Source organism: Aquarana catesbeiana, linkage group LG02 (assembly GCF_042186555.1).
Source record: "Aquarana catesbeiana isolate 2022-GZ linkage group LG02, ASM4218655v1, whole genome shotgun sequence".
Classification (NCBI taxonomy): Eukaryota; Metazoa; Chordata; class Amphibia; order Anura; family Ranidae; genus Aquarana; species Aquarana catesbeiana.
In genome coordinates this window covers 703,818,314-703,838,156 of record NC_133325.1, presented here as the reverse complement: position 1 = coordinate 703,838,156, position 19,843 = coordinate 703,818,314, and the positions used below count along the sequence as shown (strand labels likewise).

Here is a 19,843-nt window from a genome sequence, read left to right as displayed (position 1 = left end):
TATAGAGAAGAGAAAAGAGAGTTAGCAAAATCTTCCAATGGGGCACCTGTCTGAGAGGGGGATTTTCCTCACTATAAATATTTCCTCGTACTTCCTGTTGTGTCTTCAGAGCAAGAAGTGATGGGAAATCAAGCTAACAGGTTTTAGGTATCCCCTACTCTACCCCACACAAAATAAAAAGTTTAGGCTTTAGATACACTCTAATGAATTATCAACAAAGGCTTTAAATGTTGTCATTATTATAACGTAAGATTTATAAACCACCAACAGTTGGCACAGCTGTTAAAAAATGGAGGGAGACAGAACAGTGACAGTTACATTATAAGAGGGATCAATGGCCCTGCTTATTAGAGCTTACAAAGCTGGTCATACACTGTGGGAGTTTTTGTTGGTTCGCCCTGCTGGCCCCACTTCATTCAACAAAGTCAATCTTTCCAACGCTTTTGGTCAAAGAAACCCACTGGAGAATTTTTGAAAAAAACAGCCAGCTATCATAATGCAATAGCCACAGCAGGAGATTAGTTCACCCGTACTGTATAGGGTGGATTGAGGAATCTGTTAGTCTTTTTCCTTCAGCCTCTGAGCTGAATAAAAAAAATAAATCAGTATATGGCCAGCTTAAGTTTAATTAGCCCCAGCAGGTTCAACTTGGCCCATTATGCTTATTTGGAAAGCTATATTTAAATAATTCTTATACTTCACAATATAATGAAAATCAGTTACCAAAGTATTATTAATAAAGTAATGTATTCAAGCTACATTTTCTTCCTACTCAACACTCTGCTGGCACTAGTTTTACTATCTGACATTACTAAAAAGCAATTTCTTCTGGGAAATCAAAAGTCATACATTTCATTAAAGGCAAAAAAGTAAAAGCTCTAAATGGAAAAAGGGCAAATGGTAATGATAATGTACAAAAGGTATGATAACCAAGAGCTACCATTATTTTAATTGAAGATATATAGAAAGAAAAGGACAATCTTTTTATTTGTTTTAGAAAAATATGTGACTACAACCAACTTAAAGTAAATATATTCTTACTGCAATAAGGTTTTAAAACGTGTAGTTTGCAAATACATGTTTCTAGTTGGACAGCCACATTTGTCCATTACATCATGCAGGCTGTACCTCCTGAGTCCTAACGCTACACAGTGATTGTACTTTAGCGTTCTTTGCTGTCATTGCAAGTTAGACTGACTGAAAAGAAAGGATTGCCTTTTGGATAATTATATCACTTCAGCTGGAATGCTGACCACTGTCTGTGACATACAGATAAAGTGGATGGGGTCATATGTACAATAACTAATATGTAAAACAGAGAATCAGAACATTAAAATGTGTAGTTGCAACACTCACACAATAGATTTACATTAAAGTATTAATCTAATTGGTTGCTGTAGGTTTCTGAACTTACTGGATATTAACCTTTATACCTGTATTAGCATGTAAAATGTAATCTAGAGGAAAACTTTAACATCAGTATTCATAACTAAATACAATAGATGTTGTTGGAACGTGTGTAAACATGTCTCTGTATAATGCAAATCGATAATAGTTTTTCTGCCCCAGTATTTTATAATGTAAAAAAAAAAAAAAGGCCAAGTCAAAGCACTTTAGTGCTACACTGACAGGAGGTAAATGTGCTTTATTTCATCTTCAACTACAGATAATTCCACCCTACTTGCACACACATGGGAGCTAAATGCACTATACTCCTTGACCAATGGGAGTGAATTCTCAATCTACACCATGAGGCAGCTAAGTACACTCTGCATCTATGGGGGATGTCACTATCCTATAATCCAAGACAGTGAGGATCTAAATGTAGTGTATATATTGGCTCCCATTGGTCTAGAACAGGGGTCTCCAAACCTTCTAAGCAAAGGGCCAGTTAAAGTGGAACTAAATGCTTCTATTGTTTTTAGCCAAGGAAGCTGCCATCTTGGCCTCCGTTTAATCTTTAACTGCCAAGATGCTGCATATGTGATCAGTTATGACACCAGTTATTGACAGTTTGGTTGATAGCACAACCAATCTGACAGTTAGTTAAATCGATGGGTTTACTTCCGCTTTAAGAGCCCTTTCACACTGGGGCGGTTTGCAGGCGTTATTGCGCTAAAAATAGCGCCTGCAAACCGACCCAAAACAGCCTCTACTGTTTGTTCAGTGTGAAAGCCCGCGGGCTTTCACACTGAAGCGGTGCGCTGGCAGGAGAAGAAAAAAACTCCTGCAAGCTGCATCTTTGGATCGGTGAAGGAGCGGTGTATTCACCGCTCCTAAACCGCTCCTGCCCATTGAAATCAATGGGGCAGCACGGCTATACCACAGCATTACCGCAGCTATAGCCGCGCTATGCGAGCGGTTTTAACCCTTTTTCGGCCGCCAGCGGGGGTTAAAACCGCACCTCTAGCGGCCAAATACCGCCGCAAAAATGACGGTAAAACAGCGCTAAAAATAGCGCTGTTTTACCGCCGACGCCCCCACCGCCCCAGTGTGAAAGGGGCCTAACTGTCATTTGGGTTTGGGGAGGGGGGAGACTGTGGCCAGTGGGATTAGAAAACCCCCTGGCTTCAGTGGGAGTAAACAATGCCCCATCATTGGTTTTAGTGTAAAAATAGTGCCCCACTGTTGGTGTCAATGGGAGGAATGGTGCTCCTAACACTGGTGTCAGTGGAAGTAATAGTGCCCCTTCATTGATTTTAGTGGGAAAAATAGTGTCCCACTGTTGGCATCATTGGGAGGAGTGCTGCCCGATTGTTGGTATTTAGGGGAGGAATAGTAGTATCAGTGAATGGAATGGTGCCTCAAGGGCCGACTAAAGGCAAGAAAAGGGCCACATTCAGGGGCTGCAGTTCGGGAACCACTGGTCTAGAAGGAAACTGCCCTTTACTCCTTAGTAGACCAAGGGAAACCAAGTGTGCTGTACCTCTAGACCAGTTGCAGCTAAATGCATTGTACGTGTGTGCCAAGTGCACTGTCCTTCTAGACCAAGGGTCTCCAAACTTTCCAAAGGGCGAGTTTACTGTTCTTTACATTTTTAGGATGGCTAGACTGTGGTCAGTGGGAGTAGAAAATGTGCAGTCTTGGTGGTCAGTGAATGTAAGCAATGCCTGTGGTCAGTGGGAGGAGAAATAGTGTCCCATCATTGCAGTTAGTGGAAGGAATCCTATTCCACCATTTACATCAGTGGGAGGAATAGTACACCATTGTTGTTGGTATAAGTGGCAGGAATAGTGCCTCATCATTGGCTTCAGTGGCAGGAATAGTGTGCCAACATTTATATCTTGGGAGGAATAATAACCCCTCATTGGGGTCAGTGGGAGAAATAGTGCCCCATTGTTGTTGCCTTCAGTCAAAGGAATACTAGCCCATCATTGCTGTCCGTGGGAGGAATGGTGCCCCATCATTGCTGTCCATAGGAGGAATGGTGCCCCATCATTGCCGTCCGTGGGAGGAATGGTGCCCCATCATTGCTGTCCGTGGGAGGAATGGTGCCCCATCATTGCTGTCCGTGGGAGGAATGGTGCCCCATCATTGCTGTCCGTGGGAGGAATGGTGCCCCATCATTGCTGTCCGTGGGAGGAATGGTGCCCCATCATTGCTGTCCGTGGGAGGAATGGTGCCCCATCATTGCTGTCCGTGGGAGGAATGGTGCCCCATCATTGCTGTCCGTGGGAGGAATGGTGCCCCATCATTGCTGTCCGTGGGAGGAATGGTGCCCCATCATTGCTGTCCGTGGGAGGGATGGTGCCCCATCATTGCTGTCCGTGGGAGGGATGGTGCCCCATCATTGCTGTCCGTGGGAGGGATGGTGCTCCATCATTGCTGTCCGTGGGAGGGATGGTGCCCCATCATTGGTCTCAGTGGGAGGGATGATGCCTTATCGGTGTTGTCAGTAGGAGGAAAAGTACCCTAAGGGCCAGATAAAAGCAAGCAAAGGGCTGCACATTGGAGACCACTGTTCTAGACCAACAAGAACCAAGTGCAGTGTACCTCTATTCCAATAGCAGCCAAGTAGACTGTACTTCTATACTAATGGGTGCCATATGTGTCTACATCTTATACAGTGGAAGTCTACAGCACCACACATATCAGCCATAACAGAGGAAACCAAGGGTCACGTACTTTTAGTAGGTGTGAAGTGCACAGTACTTTTACACCAGTGGCAGCAACAACAACAAAAATGTACACAAGCAGCTGCACTTTATCTCTACAACAACAGTAATCAAGTGTACTAGGGTAATGTTATATTGCACTTCTTCTTTAATGGTAATCAAATGTACTCTGTCACTATATGGCTCAAAGTTCCACTAGTATACAGACCATGGGGGCCAAATGTTAGATCTAATAGGTGGCTGCAGCTATTACAGTTTACAAGATAGTTTTTAATTTAATCAAACTAAAACAGCAATGATCACAGTGCTTGGTGAAACAGCACAGAACACTGCAGTCCATGATTGGGTGTGATAGCACCATTCAAATAGGGAGGGAGCATCTGCTGACTGCTGCAGACTCCAGATACATGTACAAATGGGATATTTCCTACATACTGTGTCAATTTCATAAACTCACAGTACTGTCTGTTCTTGGAATAAGTCTTTTTTCTTACAGAGTAGCGATGTAGTTACTTATTACTTCTGTGTGAGGAAAGAACCATCCAGCATAAAATAATACACTGGTTAAGTTCCGTACTATAACTAAAGAGGCTTCCAGTATGAATATAATAAAAGTATAAAATAAAAGTACTGATTAAACTGCGATTAAATATTTCAGCTTCTTAAAAAAGAGAGGTTGTCTGACATAAGCCATGGGTTATATGCAGTACCCACTCTGAGCAATGAACTAGTTTGGTTAGTATTATTGATAATCTTAGTAAGATTAGTGCTTAAGAACAATACCTGAAAAAAGTGTCAAAGAAGACAGTCTAGCTTCTGGAATTCAGCAATGAAATAGTAGAGAAGCACACAAATACATCAGAATAGACACATACCAGATACAATACATTAGGCACAACACAATAGACACAAAAGGTGAAAGAAATAACCTTGATAGTTCAAATAAAATTGTAATTGGATATTAGAACACAGGATATTGATAAATGCTGTCATTCTTATATTAACACATAGGAGTATACTTGAACTATAGCAGAGTACAGCACAGAAATTAACTGGATTATGCAAGAGCAACATGCAGTACTAAAGGGATGAAGGCATATCAAACCAAAGCTCACTTGCTGAAAAAACACATTTTCCAGAAATACTGTGGGATGAGATCAAGATACAGAAGGGATTACTAAATATTCCCAGGTCATATGGGTTTAACAAGTATGCAAAACCCCAAGTGCTAGTTGAATAATACTAGTATAAGGTCCGATCAAGAACTACATAGGTTGACCTCAGATAGAATCAATATTTCAAATTTCGCCAGCCAAAAAGGGACAAATTTGGAAGCAGTGGATAACATTCTTACACTTTAATAAGGCCCACACTCATTGGCATAAGTATATGGTTCGGTACTTGTCTGCTGAAAGCAATTACGTTCTGAACAAAAAAAATCAAAACGGAGGACCTGATCGAGGTATTTGGCATATGGCTCAGTGATCTACAAAAGCTGGTGCCAAGATGGCGAGGTTGGACATGTCATCATCAGGGGTTAGTAGCAGGAAGCAAAGCTATGGTGGCAACATAAGCATGCGGTAGGTAAAGTCATTCTCCTTACCTCTTGTAGCAGGTCGGCCTGCTCGATGGCTTTTAGAACGTTTTTCTTTGACGTTTCCTGTACCTCTCCTCCCAAAAGAAATTCATCCAGAATAAAATAGGCTTTCTCAAAATTAAAGATGATATCAAGCTCACACACCTGAAAGGCAGAGAAGATGAGCATGTCTTCAGGCATAATGACACACAGAACAAATGTTTCAACAGCAATATGTACATCAGAATAAGTGATAACATTTCCAATATATATGGATATAAAAATGGTACAGACAAGCTCTTGTAACTGAAATAGCTTTGCAGCTAGCTTTCTTAAGATGAAATTGGAGATAAAACCTCGAGACAGCTAGGAAATGTTTACATTTTGTTTCAGTTTTCCAATAGGATTGGAGCACGGGTAGCATAATTGAAGTTTTTTTTTTTTTTGCAAACTGATCTAACTACATGCATAACAAATTCATGAACAAAAGTAATTACTAGAAATTAAATTTCAGTCATAATTATAATCTTTGTGTTGATCAAGTTCACCAATTCTGATCTAAAACACAATTTGGGGGATTAGCCACCAGCAGAAGGGCAAGGCCATCTCAGACCATAAAATTACACAGGGCTAGATACAAACATAACACACTACATAGAGAAATAGAAAATCACTATGTACGCACAGTTTTCTTGCTTTAAAGTGGATGTAAACCCAATTCATGAAATTTGACCTGGACACATCTGTAGTGTTTTTTTATCTCTGTCCAAAGGCCCAAGTCCTGTGTCTTTATGCTGCTCCGTTGTTCTGTTATCAGCATGATAACTTCTGACACATTTTCAAAGACGGGAGAAAAAACAGCTGGAAATATGTGTCAGGGTGAGTGCTATAAGTAGATTAGTAGAGAGCTTGTCTATTCACAGCACTGCTCTGCACACTCATTCCTTCCTCTGCCTATGTGGAGAAGGGGTGTGTGCCTTTCCTCCAATCAGCTCTCACACAGTGTATGCCAAGACTCCACTCCCACAGCTGAAACAGGAAGAAGAAAATCTAACATGATGTGCACTTTCTAAACAGTATATAAAGCTGAAGATGGCAGATATACAAATAAAACTTATGTAGGGAGATTTGTTTCATCTCTGTGTGGCATCTGAGGCTATTCACTTGACTGGGTATAGGAGAAGGTTTACATCCACTTTAATCTCAGTTAGCTCTGAAAACATGTACTGACCTACTCAACAGCACATTTGTTTTTTCTGATTTGTGATTGGTTTGCTAAGCTGCCATTTGCTTTGGTAAATGTTTGTACTGGTTAAAGTGTTTTTCTTTAACCTCTGAAGTGAAAATAAAGAAAACATATTATTCTATTGTGTGTACTTGCCTCAATCAATAACACCTAGTGTGATTTCCGGCTTTTCTCTCCTCCCTCTGCTATCTGCACAGGCTTCTGATCATATATCCCAATATAAAGCAATCCCCAGGGACATCCTCCCCCAACAGATTTCCCTATGAGGCAGTGTAGAAGGGGTGTGTCCATTTCCTCCACTCAGGTCTCAGATTACACTCAACTCAGCTCCCCTCTCAATACTGTGCAGTGTGTGACAGCATTCCGTCCCTAAGCTCAGAAATGCTGTGTACGACTTGAACAGCTATAGTGCTAGTTCACACCAGATACAGTTCTGTGCGCTTTTTTTCTGCAGTGTTTTCCTTGTATTCCAATGGATCTAGTTCAAACAAGTGCAATCAGTTTCCGGTGCAGAAAAAAAAAGTAGAGCGTGCTGCATTTTTTCTGAGCAGGACTGTACTGGAACCTAGCAAATTGTATCAAAAATGCACTGAGACTGCGTGTGGTGTGAACTGTAAGCAAAAACTGATCCAGAACATGTGAGTGCATTTTTGTGGCGTGAACTGGCCCTAAAAATGCATGCACAGTGTTTTCCATGTATTCCAATGGCTCTAGTTCACACCAGTGCAGTCAGTTCCAGGTCAGTTTCCGGAGCAGAAACTGACCGGAAACTGACTAGAACTGACTGCACTGGTGTAAACTAGAGACATTGGAATACATGGAAAACATTGTGCATGCATTTTTAGTGCAGAAAAAAAGAGCACGGAACTGCATCTGGTGTGAACTGGCCCAAAGACAAGGCTGTGGCTAAACAGGTTCAGCTTACGTAGGAGGATTTGTTTAATCTCTCTGCATCACCTCAGACCTGAAACTTCAGTTTGTAAAGTAGTTTACAACCACTCTAATCCTTGCTTAAGCAGCACAAGACAAAGAATATCAAATTGCTGAGTAAAGAGTGAAAAACATTCTTCCATAAAAGGAAAAGCAACCTGTGTTTTAAAAACCACTTCCGGACTGCCCATCGTCGTTATACGTCGGTACTTTGAAGGAGGATATCGTTGTTATGGCAGCAGCTAGCTGTCACAACCTCGGTATCCTCTTCTTCAGTGAGCGGTCCGGTTTAAGATAAAAGTGGTCTCTGTGGTGGATTCGCCGCAAGATAACTTTTAACGGCGGCGGGAGAGGGTCCCCCCTCCTCCAGTCGCGATCCGGTGCCCTCTGCCACTTACCGGAGCCGTCAGCAGCGACGGAGGCGATTGCGTCCTTCTCGTGGCCTGACATGGAGACGAGTGAGGGTAAGATGGCCTCTCACCCATCTCCATATCATTGCAGAGTGGAAGCAACGTCAAGAGCCATTTTTTTTTTTCATTTTTTTAAATGACAATTTTTTTTTTTTTTTTTTTTATTGCATTTTAATGTAAATATAAGATCTGAGGTCTTTTTGACCCCAGATCTCATATTTAAGAGGTCCTGTCATGCTTTCTTCTATTACAAGGGATGTTTACATTCCTTGTAATAGGAATAAAAGTGACACTTTTTTTTTTTTTTTTAACAAAATGTTAAAAAAAAAAAAAAAAAAAAAAACACATTCTAACCTCGCCCCGTCCCGACGAGCTCACGTGCAGAAGCGAGAGCATACGTGAGTAGAGCCCACATATGAAAACTGTGTTCAAACCACACATGTGAGGTATCGTCGCGATCAGTAGAGCGAGAGCAATAATTCTAGCTCTAGATCTCCTCTGTAACTTAAAACATGCAACCTGTAGAATTTTTTAAACATCGTCTATGGAGATTTTTAAGGGTAAAAGTTTGTCGCCATTCCAAGAGCGGGCGTAATTTTGAAGCGTGACATGTTGGGTATCAATTTACTTGGCGTAACATTATCTTTCACATTATAAAAAAAATTGGGCTAACTTTACCGTTGTCTTATTTTTTCATTCAAAAAAGTGTATTTTTTCCAAAAAAAGTGCGCTTGTAAGACCGCTGCGCAAATACGGTGTGACAGAAAGTATTGCCATTTTATTCTCTAGAAAAAAAAATGTATAATGTTTGGGGGTTCTAAGTAATTTTCTAGCAAAAAAAAAACAGTTTTTAACTGGTAAACAACAAATCTCAGAAAGAGGCTCAGTCCTTAAGTGGTTAAGAGAGAGAAACAGGAAGAAAGCTGCCTAAAGAATATGATTTAGTTTCCTAAAGTTTTAACGAGAAAGTAATTTTGCACACAGAGTACATAATTTCAGGACACTGTAATTAGACTTACGCTGCCAAAATACTTGTCCAAAAGCTCCACGTAACGATGAATTATTTCTAGAGTGATCAGCTCATTGTCCTGGTCTTCAATGGCGCAGCAGAAGTAAAGGCTGGCGTACCTACACACAGAAGGAATCATTTTCAGAGATGATGTCTACCAGACACTGGTATATAAAAAATACAGATATACACTACCGTTCAAAAGTTTGGGGTCACCCAAACAATTTTGTGTTTTCCATGAAAAGTCACACTTATTCACCACCATACGTTGTGAAATGAATAGAAAATAGAGTCAAGACATTGACAAGGTTAGAAATAATGATTTGTATTTGAAATAACATTGTTTTTACATCAAACTTTGCTTTCATCAAAGAATCCTCCTTTTGCAGCAATTACAGCATTGCACACCTTTGGCATCCGTCCACAACACTTTTTTCCAGTCTTCCTCTGTCCAATGTCTGTGTTCTTTTGCCCATCTTAATCTTTTTCTTTTATTGGCCAGTCTCAGATATGGTTTTTTCTTTGCCACTCTGCCCTGAAGCCCAAAATCCCGCAGCCGCCTCTTCACTGTAGATGTTGACACTGGTGTTTTGCGGGTACTATTTAATGAAGATGCCAGTTGGGGACCTGTGAGGCGTCTGTTTCTCAAACTAGAGACTCTAATGTGCTTATCTTCTTGCTTAGTTGTGCAACGCGGCCTCCCACTTCTTTTTCTACTCTGGTTAGAGCCTGTTTGTGCTGTCCTCTGAAGGGAGTAGTACACACCGTTGTAGGAAATCTTCAATTTCTTTGCAATTTCTCGCATGGAATAGCCTTCATTTCTAAGAACAAGAATAGACTGTCGAGTTTCAGATGAAAGTTTTCTTTTTCTGGCCATTTTGAGCGTTTAATTGACCCCACAAATGTGATGCTCCAGAAACTCAATCTGCTCACAGGAAGGTCAGTTTTGTAGCTTCTGGAAGGAGCTAGACTGTTTTTAGATGTGTGAACATGATTGCACAAGGGTTTGCTAATCATCAATTAGCCTTCTGAGCCAATGAGCAAACACATTGTACCATTAGAACACTGGAGTGATAGTTGCTGGAAATGGGCCTCTATACACCTATGTAGATATTGCACCAAAAACTAGACATTTGCAGTTAGAATAGTCATTTACCACATTAGCAATGTATAGAGTATATTTGTTTAAAGTTAGGACTAGTTTAAAGTTAGCTTCATTTAAAAATACAGTGCTTTTCCTTCAAAAATAAGGACATTTCAATGTGACCCCAAACTTTTGAACGGTAGTGTATAGCGACTGTGATAACAGTAATAAAAGTAAAAATAATAATAGTATATACAATTATTTACAAATTATTATTATTAAGCTGTATATTGGGGGGGGTAAAGGATAGAAGGCCACCGTAAACCAATATTACATAACAGTAGAAGATATAGCTCGGATGAGTAACCCCCACTCCCCTGCCTAGTAAACCTCTTGGGTATCTGCAATCGGGGTACATTCATAGTTCTTGATTCCTCTCCACAATTATTCCCATAAACATAACACATTCTTACGTCTGGATTCTATTCTACTAGCAAGACACTTTTTTTTTTTTTTTTTATCTCCACAATATCTGTGGTTGAGAGTGATAGAAACTCCATGAAAGATCTCTAGCTGACCGAATCACCTATAAAAGGTTAACGGCATAGCTCCCAACTGTCCTTGATTACGAGGGACTGTCCCTGATTTGGAGCAATGTCCCTCTGTCCCTCATTCCTCCTCATTTTGATCTGATCTATATAGTTGTATATAAAATTCACTTTTTATCTTTTAAAAAGTGTTTCCCAGTGCTAAACCTTTCATCTAATTTCTAAATGGCTGCATTTGGACATTTTAAAAGCAAATATAAAGGAATAGTAGTGGTAAAAAAAATCCCTTGTGGATTTAATTAACCACTTTTTTGGTTAATTCTCCTTTAAGGGGGTGTGGCAGGGGCGTGTCCTATGCCTACATACATTTGCCAGTAGGTGTCCCTCATTCCCATCTCAGAATGTTGGGAGGTATGGTTAACAGCATCATGCAAGTTGGTATATTCCTATTTTTGGTAGATTTCATCTGTAAAGGCCAACTTCAGCCAAAACTTGAAGAACACAGACGCTGCTCCCAATGTGAAATCCTTCAGTGTGTACAGCCCCAAACACATCCCGTGTAAACAAGGTCTTACAGTAACAGGGTTTCACATGGACAAGAAGTCTCTTTAGTGGGGGGGGGGGGGGGGGAGAAGAGTAGCATACATTTTTCGGCAGACTAGGGGAGAATTTAACTTCCATCAGGTTTTTATAGCTGTTAGTGTCCTCCTGTGGTGAATTTGTCCAGCTTGAAATGGACATCACACAACAGTTAGGTGTGGCCACACCAATGTGGATGGCTATGGAGAAATGTGAAAGCTCCAGACAATCTGTACTCCACTGTCTAATTCAGGTGGTTTCAAACTCTCTAAACAGTTTACAGTCATTCAACCTTAGGGGGGGGGAGGTCGAACTGTGCCCAGTTTGAGAAAACAATGCCCCACTTTTGGTATTAGGGGGAGAAATTGTTGATGTCAATGAAACAGTGCCCCATCGCTAGTGTTAGTGGGAGGAATAGTTCCCCATCACTGGTGTCAGTAGGAGGAATGGTGCCCCATCGCTGGTATCAGTGGGAGGAATAGTGTCCCATTGCTGGTGTCAGTGGGAGGAATGGTGCCCCATCGCTGGTATCAGTGGGAGGAATAGTGCCCCATCGCTGGTGTCAGTGGAAGGAATGGTGCCCCATCGCTGGTATCAGTGGGAGGAATAGTGCCCCATCACTGGTGTCAGTGGGAGGAACAGTGCCCCATCACTGGTGTCAGTGGGAGGAACAGTGCCCCATCACTGGTGTCAGTGGGAGGAATGGTGCCCCATCGCTGGTGTCAGTGGGAGGAATGGTGCCGCATCGCTGGTGGGAGGAATAGTGCCCCATAGCTGGTGTCAGTGGGAGGATCAGTGCCCCATTTTTGGTGTCAGTGGCAGGAATAAGCCCTCAGGGGCTGGATAAAGGCAAGCAAAGGGCCGCAGTTTGGAGACCACTGGTCTAGTACATGGAAACTACAAAAAACACAGGTAGACCAGGCAGCACAACCATTTGCAGTCCTCATGAGCCCACTGTCTACCTATCTGTCCATTCAGAATCCAGTCACTGCTAACTGAAGATATGGATTGAATGGGACAACTTAGAGATTTTGTAGCCAAATAACAGAAGCCCGTTGTCCTTGGCTCTCCGTGTATTACCACCAACAGATCCCCCATCTCCCATATTATCTAGTGAGGATCTACAGTTTTCACTTGCTCAGCAGAAGCGTCTCTTGGAAACAAATAGGCAAATGATCTAAAGCATGGGAAGAACTGTGCTCTTCTCTAATGGACCTGACAGCTGAATAAAATACACATGCAGTAACTAGTCTCTTTTTACCTAAAATGGGGATCCCTTAAAATGTCTAAAATAATATAGCTACATTATTTTTTTTACTTCTACCATTCTCCTCCCAGGCTCCCAAAATTATCTTTTTAGCTTCTGCATTGTGCTACCTGACTTCTGAAAATAAAAGCAGTATTAAAACCAATAGCAAACCTTGATTATATTGGTTGTATTTGTTTCTTTTTTTTAAGCTTTCTTGATCCAGCAAGTCTGTTTTTCACAAGCACAAGCTCTCCAGCAGAATGGGTCAGTTTACATGGCATAGACAAACCACTTAACGTTGGCAGAGGTGATTAAAATTATAAGATTTTATTTATTCATGCAAAACCTTTATCCCTAATGGAAAGAAATGTTTGATGTAACAGATTATAAACTGTGAGCTGGAGACTTTGGCTTCAATTTCTTAGTGTAACTAAAGCTGCTAATACTGTACTTTCAAGACCACCCCCCCTCCTCTCCAGACTGACAATGGTGCTGTGCCTCCTGTTCTCATGCCTCCAGAATTGTCTCACTAATACAGGAGAAAACACAGGGAAAGAAAAAAAAACTAATGCAGCCACCACATCTAATGATTGGTAAGCTGCATTATAATATTTTTTTGGGTTTGATACCACTTTAATGTAATACTGGGCTGTATTCTGGGGATAGGAGCTTGGGAGGGTTAAAGCAAACCTGTTGCTGTTTCCTGAATAGGCAGAGCACAAATTCCCATTATAGTAAACTTCAATTTAAAAAAAAAAAAAAAAAAAAAAAAAGTGGGCACTCGGGCAGTTTAAGCTTTAATGTGCTAGTATGCACAAAGCCCTCCAGCGGTGCACTGTCACCACTTCCATCCTTACCTGATCTTCCGTTCTGGGTTAGCATGCTCTGGCCATTTGAATGGTCGGACCACAATGACGTCACTCCCGCACATATGCCCGGAGTCATGGTCGTGGCAGAGCTCTCTCCATGGATGGCATACTCCAATATACCCTCTATTGAGAGCGCAGTGCGCATGCACCAGTGATGTCACCAGCCACTACAAATGTGAATAGCTCCTAAACAGTGCATGTTTAGTAGATATTTACTGTACCTACAGTTAAGTCTTATTATAGGCTTACCTGTAAGTACAAGTCATAAAGCTCTCCCCCCCCCCAGTCATATAGTAGTCCGAAGCAAGGGCTGAATTTCCATTTAATCCATAAAAGGCCCCAGTTATCCGACTATAATTCCAAGAAAGCATGTGATAAATAAATGTTCTCTGAATGGTAGGTGATAGTTACAATATGAACTTAGCAAAAATTGTATTTAAATAGTGTATTGTGCATCAATGACCTCACACCTCAGTCTTGATTCCGAATACCACTTCCTAAGTCATCCTGTAGTGTAATGGATCAAAGCCAGTTTCCTCCATGACCTAAGCTAATGTCTTGCCCTGGTGACCAGACATCCTGCCCTGCTCATTATCTTCTTGGGCACTGGTCCCCTCACAGCCCCCATGAGTTCTCGTGCCTCTGGAGCCTATAAGAGAAGACTCGGCAGGTGCAAGTGTTGCCTCCACCAATAGGGGGAGTGGGCAATAATCTTACATTCAGGGGACACCTGAAGAAAGACCCCATGAGGGGGATGCGAATAATCTGAAGTTAGGCTTTAACATTAGCACCACTGTCTTCCTAACAGTAAGAAAGGATAATTCAATAACGTTACCACTGCAAGGTTTTTAATGAGCAAAATGATCATTTTTGCAATGTGTGAAAAAACAGGCATACTTTGCCATGAAGAATTTACAAAATGAAGGCTAAAAGAGCTTGTTGTGCCACCTATTACTCTGTAACCTTCCCAGGTCTGGCATCCGCTATATTTCTGTGTAATTACTGACACTTTAAAAGAAAAAATTGCAACAAGCTTGTCTCTGATGGAATACCCTTGGACCTGATCCACATAGAAATGAAGCAGCCGCATCTCAGCCGCCTCTCCCCTCTTGCTAACTATGGTACGATTAAACTCAAACTGCCAGCACATTAATTTCTGAGCCCTTGCCACACAGCAGTCAGAGCAGTGGTGATGCCCGTGGGGAAGCAGTTCAGTTTTGAGAAGATGATAATTAGGAGCATTTGTTAAGTGCTGTTCTATTCGCCCAGTAAGCCATCTCTCTTTTCTACATGGAGAAGATCTTGTCTGATTTAGTGCAAGTGGCACTTTAGCACATTAGTACAATTAAGACTCATATGGGAAAAGGCGCAATAGTCAATTTGTCCTTGGAAAAAAAATCAAATGAATGAACAAACTAGGTGATATCTGTCAGGCAAAATTAAACTAGTCAGAAGCGTGTATTTTAATATCCCACTGCTTATGTCCCATTATAAAAAAATACATTTCATTACAAAGGATAACTGTATTTTTAATTAACATAGCAGGTCTGTCAAATGGAAGAGCTAACTGCAAAACTGTAAATATAATCTGGCAACCTGTGTACCAACGCTTCCTAATGATGTACTGTAAATGGCTGGCACAGTTGTTAGATCCTCTGACTCTCTATACACAATTGGTATAGGCAACCGCCAATTTGGGGATGAGGACGGGGGATGGGATCTGTTTTGCACAGGCTTTTAGTGAACGTTTAAAACAGACTCTGTCACCCCCATCTTGTCCAAGACAGCGTTCTTCTGGCCCGTATATGGAGAGATACAAGCTGGAAATAATGAGTCATTCTGGTACAAGCTGAGCAGCTTAAAGCCATTGTACACTTTCAAATGTTTTTGTTGTTTTAACTAGATATTAATATTGTTTTTTTTGCCTTACCCTGCAATGGTGGGCTCAAGTTTTGTAGCTGCAGTTTGCAGGGTCATGGCTAATCGATTCCCCTATGTCCATGTATTCATTTACCAAACTTGTCCCTATTCACCAACGGGGCAAGCAACGTATTCCAGGATACTTAGCATCCAGTGCATGCCTAGTCATTTCTCTTGTATCTAATGATGAAACGCGCACATCTTTTGAACTGCTGTAAACTCTGTTATATACTCTCACCCGCAGCAGAGCACTAGACAGAGATCCAGGGATTATAGGATATGTAGTTTCTTCACAGGAAGTGTCAGTTCTCAGACTACAAACAGCAGAATGCATTTAACCTGTACAGTACCATGCCACACGTTTCAAATTTCTGACACCAGAATGTGATTACTCTGCTATAGGCTGTGCGCACAGGGCAACAAATGACACCATGAAAGTACAAAATACATCTTATGCAGGTGAAAATACATCTTGTGCAGGTAGGAAGGTTTATAATGCCTTCTCCTGTGGATCATAGGATTTCTGCACTCCTATGACCCAGATTCAGCCAACAACGGGCTTTAAGTGGATGTGAACCAGATTCATGAAATTTGACCTAGGCACATATATCTGTAGTGTTTACTTCTCTCTCTCTCCAAAGCCCTGAATCCCGTGTCTTTCTGCTGTTTCTTTCCTCTATTATCAGCATGATAACTTCTGACAAGTTCTTCGAGACGGGAGCCTGAAATTTGTGTCAGGGAGGTTGCTATAAATAGATTAGCAGAGAGCTTGCCTTGTCACAATACAGCTCTGAAAGCATCTTCCTTTCTCTTTCCTCTGTGGAGGGGGGGTGTGCGTTTTCCTCCAATCAGCTGTCACACGGTGTAAGCCCAGATTACACACCTACTGCTGAATGAGGAAGTAAACATTCTAATACAATGTAAGAATTCTAAAGAATATAGCAAGCTGAAGACAGCAGATATGCATGTAAAACTTATGTAAGGAGATTTGTTTCATCTCCGTTTATCATCTGAGGCTGTTCACTTCACTGGGTATAGGAGAGGGTTTACATCCACTTTAAGTCTAAGGTCAGCTGATGTCACAGAGCCGCTTCAGACTCTGGAGGGACACAGACTTTAAATGTTGGGATCTGCCCAGATACCTGAACCGGCAGTAGGCTCAGCCTCTCAGTGCGCCGCTGAGAGCCTGAGTCAGCTGTTCCCTTCCCCTTCACAGCCCAGCACTCCAGAGAGAACTGGAGGGGCATAGCAAAATAAAGTTGGCTGCCAGTCACTGCTCTTTGCTCAAAGAGGACCAAGAATTGAATGATCAGTACTCATGTGATAGCTCGGTTCTTGGTCTTTGGGGCAGTGGGGGACAGATGCAGCATCCACCTGGGTGAGTATGTAACTTTGTTTTTTTGAAAACCCATACTTGTTTTATAATCTAGCTGTAAGCCCTGACTACAACTGGTTAATCTAATAGGGGGTCAGCGCCACCCTCCTATCTGCTGCTTTTAGGGGTCCTTGACACCTTACTGCAGTTAAGTGTGGCTTTTAAAAGAAGAAATCTTCTGGCATATTTATAAAGTACAGCTGTGTGCTTTACAAATGTGCTTTCTGCTCTGCTAGCCTTGGAATTCTGAAGTAAGTGAAGCCTTGTTCCATTTCATAAATGGGGGGAAAAAAGTGCCATTGGGGGAGAAAGCCAGTCGTATGACTTTGAAAGGTTAAGGCTCTCTTCCTATCAGGGAATGTTCTCTGTAACTTTATGCAGAGAACCCTCCAACAGACACACGAATCGCCATACCGCGTTCTGCATTTTAAAAATAAAACAAGAAGAATTAACAAAACTAAGTACTTAACTCAGTGTCCTGAGAAGAGCAGATATTTTATTAAGTGGACCGCTAAGAGTGCTATTTCTGAGTATACACTGGTAGATATTTTGCCAAAACAATTTTACCCATTCCACTACACGCAGTACAGTATAGTTACTAAGATAATTCGTTTTGCAGTAAAATTTTTCACAGTTTCAAGCTATTATCTCTTGCTTTCACCTAAAGGTATGCCACTAACAAGGTTTACCTATAGGTAGTGTAAATATCTCCTAAAACGTGCACCGTTTAGGAGATATTTATTATACATGCAGCCAGTGACTTTTACTGGCGCATGCGCTCTGAAAGAACGGCCAGCCGTGCCGTTCCTTCAGAGCCCTGTGCCGTGAATGGCGGCTCCCACGCGCATGTGCGGGAGTGTTGTCATCGCGGCTCCGGTCAGTCACAGAGCCGGAATCCGCAAACCCCGAAGCAAGAGGGGTGAAGATGGAAGCGGCCTCCAGTGATGACATTGCATCACTGGAATGCTTCGTTTTCAGGCAAGTTTCAAATAATGTGCTAGTGCATTATGGCTTTACATTGCAGGTAAGAAAAAAAAAAAAAGTCCATCCAAGAAAGTTGCCATCTTAGCCCTGTTTGATCTGCAGTTTCCATGGTGCTGCACACGTGACCAGTTATGACACCAGCCATTTGATGGCTTGGCAGTTCAGTTGAGAACACAAGCAACTTTCTAAGTAATGATAGAATGTACATCAGGAAATGTCTAAATATCTTTCCTTTATTTCTTTGTTCTTTTCTTCTGTGAAAACTTTTATAAAAACATTTTAAAAGAGAACACAAGCAACTGTGACAGTTATCATTCAAGACATGCCTTAAACAGAACTGTTTTACCAAAGTGAAATCAATGAGTTTAGTTCCACTTCAATAAAAAAATGACTGAACATCTCTAGACAGTTTTCCAAATACAGAGCTGAAACAAAACTAGTTTATAGATATTGTTTTAACTGAAAAATATGTGTACACTAATAAACAAACTTGAGGGACAGTTCTGCAGGCTCTGTGTCACTGCTCCGCCTTCTAGTTGATCTTTGGTTCAAGACCCAATAAATGCTGCATACAGGGCTCACATTTTGAGCAAAATTTAGGCTGTGGAGGCCACTGTTGCCACCATCTGCCTTGACAAAAGTCCACTGTTCAATCAACTTTTGTCAAAGAAGCCGGGTAGAAAATTGTCCAATCAGATGTAGTCACTGTTGGGGTATTCTGACAGGCATGCATGAAGCCTATTAGAATATATAGCCGGCAGGGGAGATCCCTGCATCAGTGTGAATGGAGGAATTTGTTAGGTTTCTTTCGTTCAGTCCGAGGGCCATGTGTGTAAGGTCAACTTAAAAATGAATTCCAGGTATGGATATTTTTTACATTGTTACACTGGCCCAGCTTGGATCAGTGTAATTATGCATGTACCATTCATGGCTGATGCCCTGGAAGCTGCAAAGTAGACACAGCAACCCCAGGGATCGTCACTTGCTTCTGGGTTCCATGCTGAGTGGCTGCCCTGCTGCATTTCTAAACACAGAGCGGCAGGAAAGTCACTCAGCAGGAGACCAGAAGCAAGTGGAGATCTTTCGAGTAGTGTTGTCTACTTCAGTGATTTCTAGCTTCCAGGGACAGGTATGGTATATTTCTTTATCCATATGCATAGTTACATTGGTCCATGCTGCAATTCCTCTTTAAGACACAAAAGATGTCCTTGCTGAAGCTCTCTTGCTCATATAATAACCTCCCCATCAGCTCAAAGAGCACTACCAACTTTCAACTTGAAGCAGCTTGAACTGACAAATGTTTTCAATACTTTTAAAGGAATATATACTGTAAGTGATATCTGATCTCAAGGCTGTTTTATATATTTGCCTGGAATTCTTTATATGTACTTTTTTTTATGGTTTTCTGCATTAATTAGCCAGTTCTTTAATGCATTCAAGATGTTGAAAATATGATGCAAAGGATCAAATAACTCTTCAACCAGACCACTAAAACGTACATCACTGTCACACTACTGTAATAGAAATTGCTAGCGGAAAAGAAATCACAAGAGTAAAACAAAGTACTTGTGCTGTAAAGCATCTGCTCCCTTTATAAATAAAACTCACAAAATGTGACCTCTGCACTATCAACACGAGCCAGGCTGTCATTTTCTATCTTCTATCCAACCTATATCCATACTCTATATTCATGAATTCTGACAGCAGTAGAAGTGGGTATATGTCTCAACCCATCTGCCATCAAGTTTGAAAAACAGAACTGAACAAGCCTGAGTTTTTGCATAGCTGTAGTAGCTCTACAAAAGACCAGACGTTAATCACATCACACATCGGAAAGCTAAATTGTAAAATAACACCCTTAAAAACTCTCTAGTTCCACAGAAAAGCAGATTATTTCCAAGGAACAACTGTTGAAATCAGTACAATACAACCAGTATACATGTTTACCT

At 41.4% G+C, this 19,843-nt stretch overlaps 1 protein-coding gene across 14 annotated transcripts in view; it reads right to left on the bottom strand.

Annotated features, from left to right (window-relative positions):
* Window positions 1–19,843, bottom strand: part of AP1S2 (adaptor related protein complex 1 subunit sigma 2) — a 138,226-nt gene that overhangs the window by 70,577 nt on the left and 47,806 nt on the right. For 13 of the 14 annotated variants that reach the window (XR_012241771.1, XR_012241772.1, XR_012241770.1 and 10 more), the window contains exons 3-4: window positions 9,297–9,405; window positions 5,719–5,856 (exon numbers count right to left, since the gene is read on the bottom strand). Coding sequence is in view for 11 of the 14 variants with exons in the window: in XM_073616925.1 (XP_073473026.1) it covers window positions 5,719–5,856; window positions 9,297–9,405 (247 nt within the window). In the remaining 3 variants the exon portion in view is untranslated. Of the gene's footprint in view, window positions 1–4,895; window positions 4,932–5,718; window positions 5,857–9,296; window positions 9,406–19,843 lie in introns of those variants that run through there. The other variant, XM_073616934.1, reaches the window with a different exon arrangement.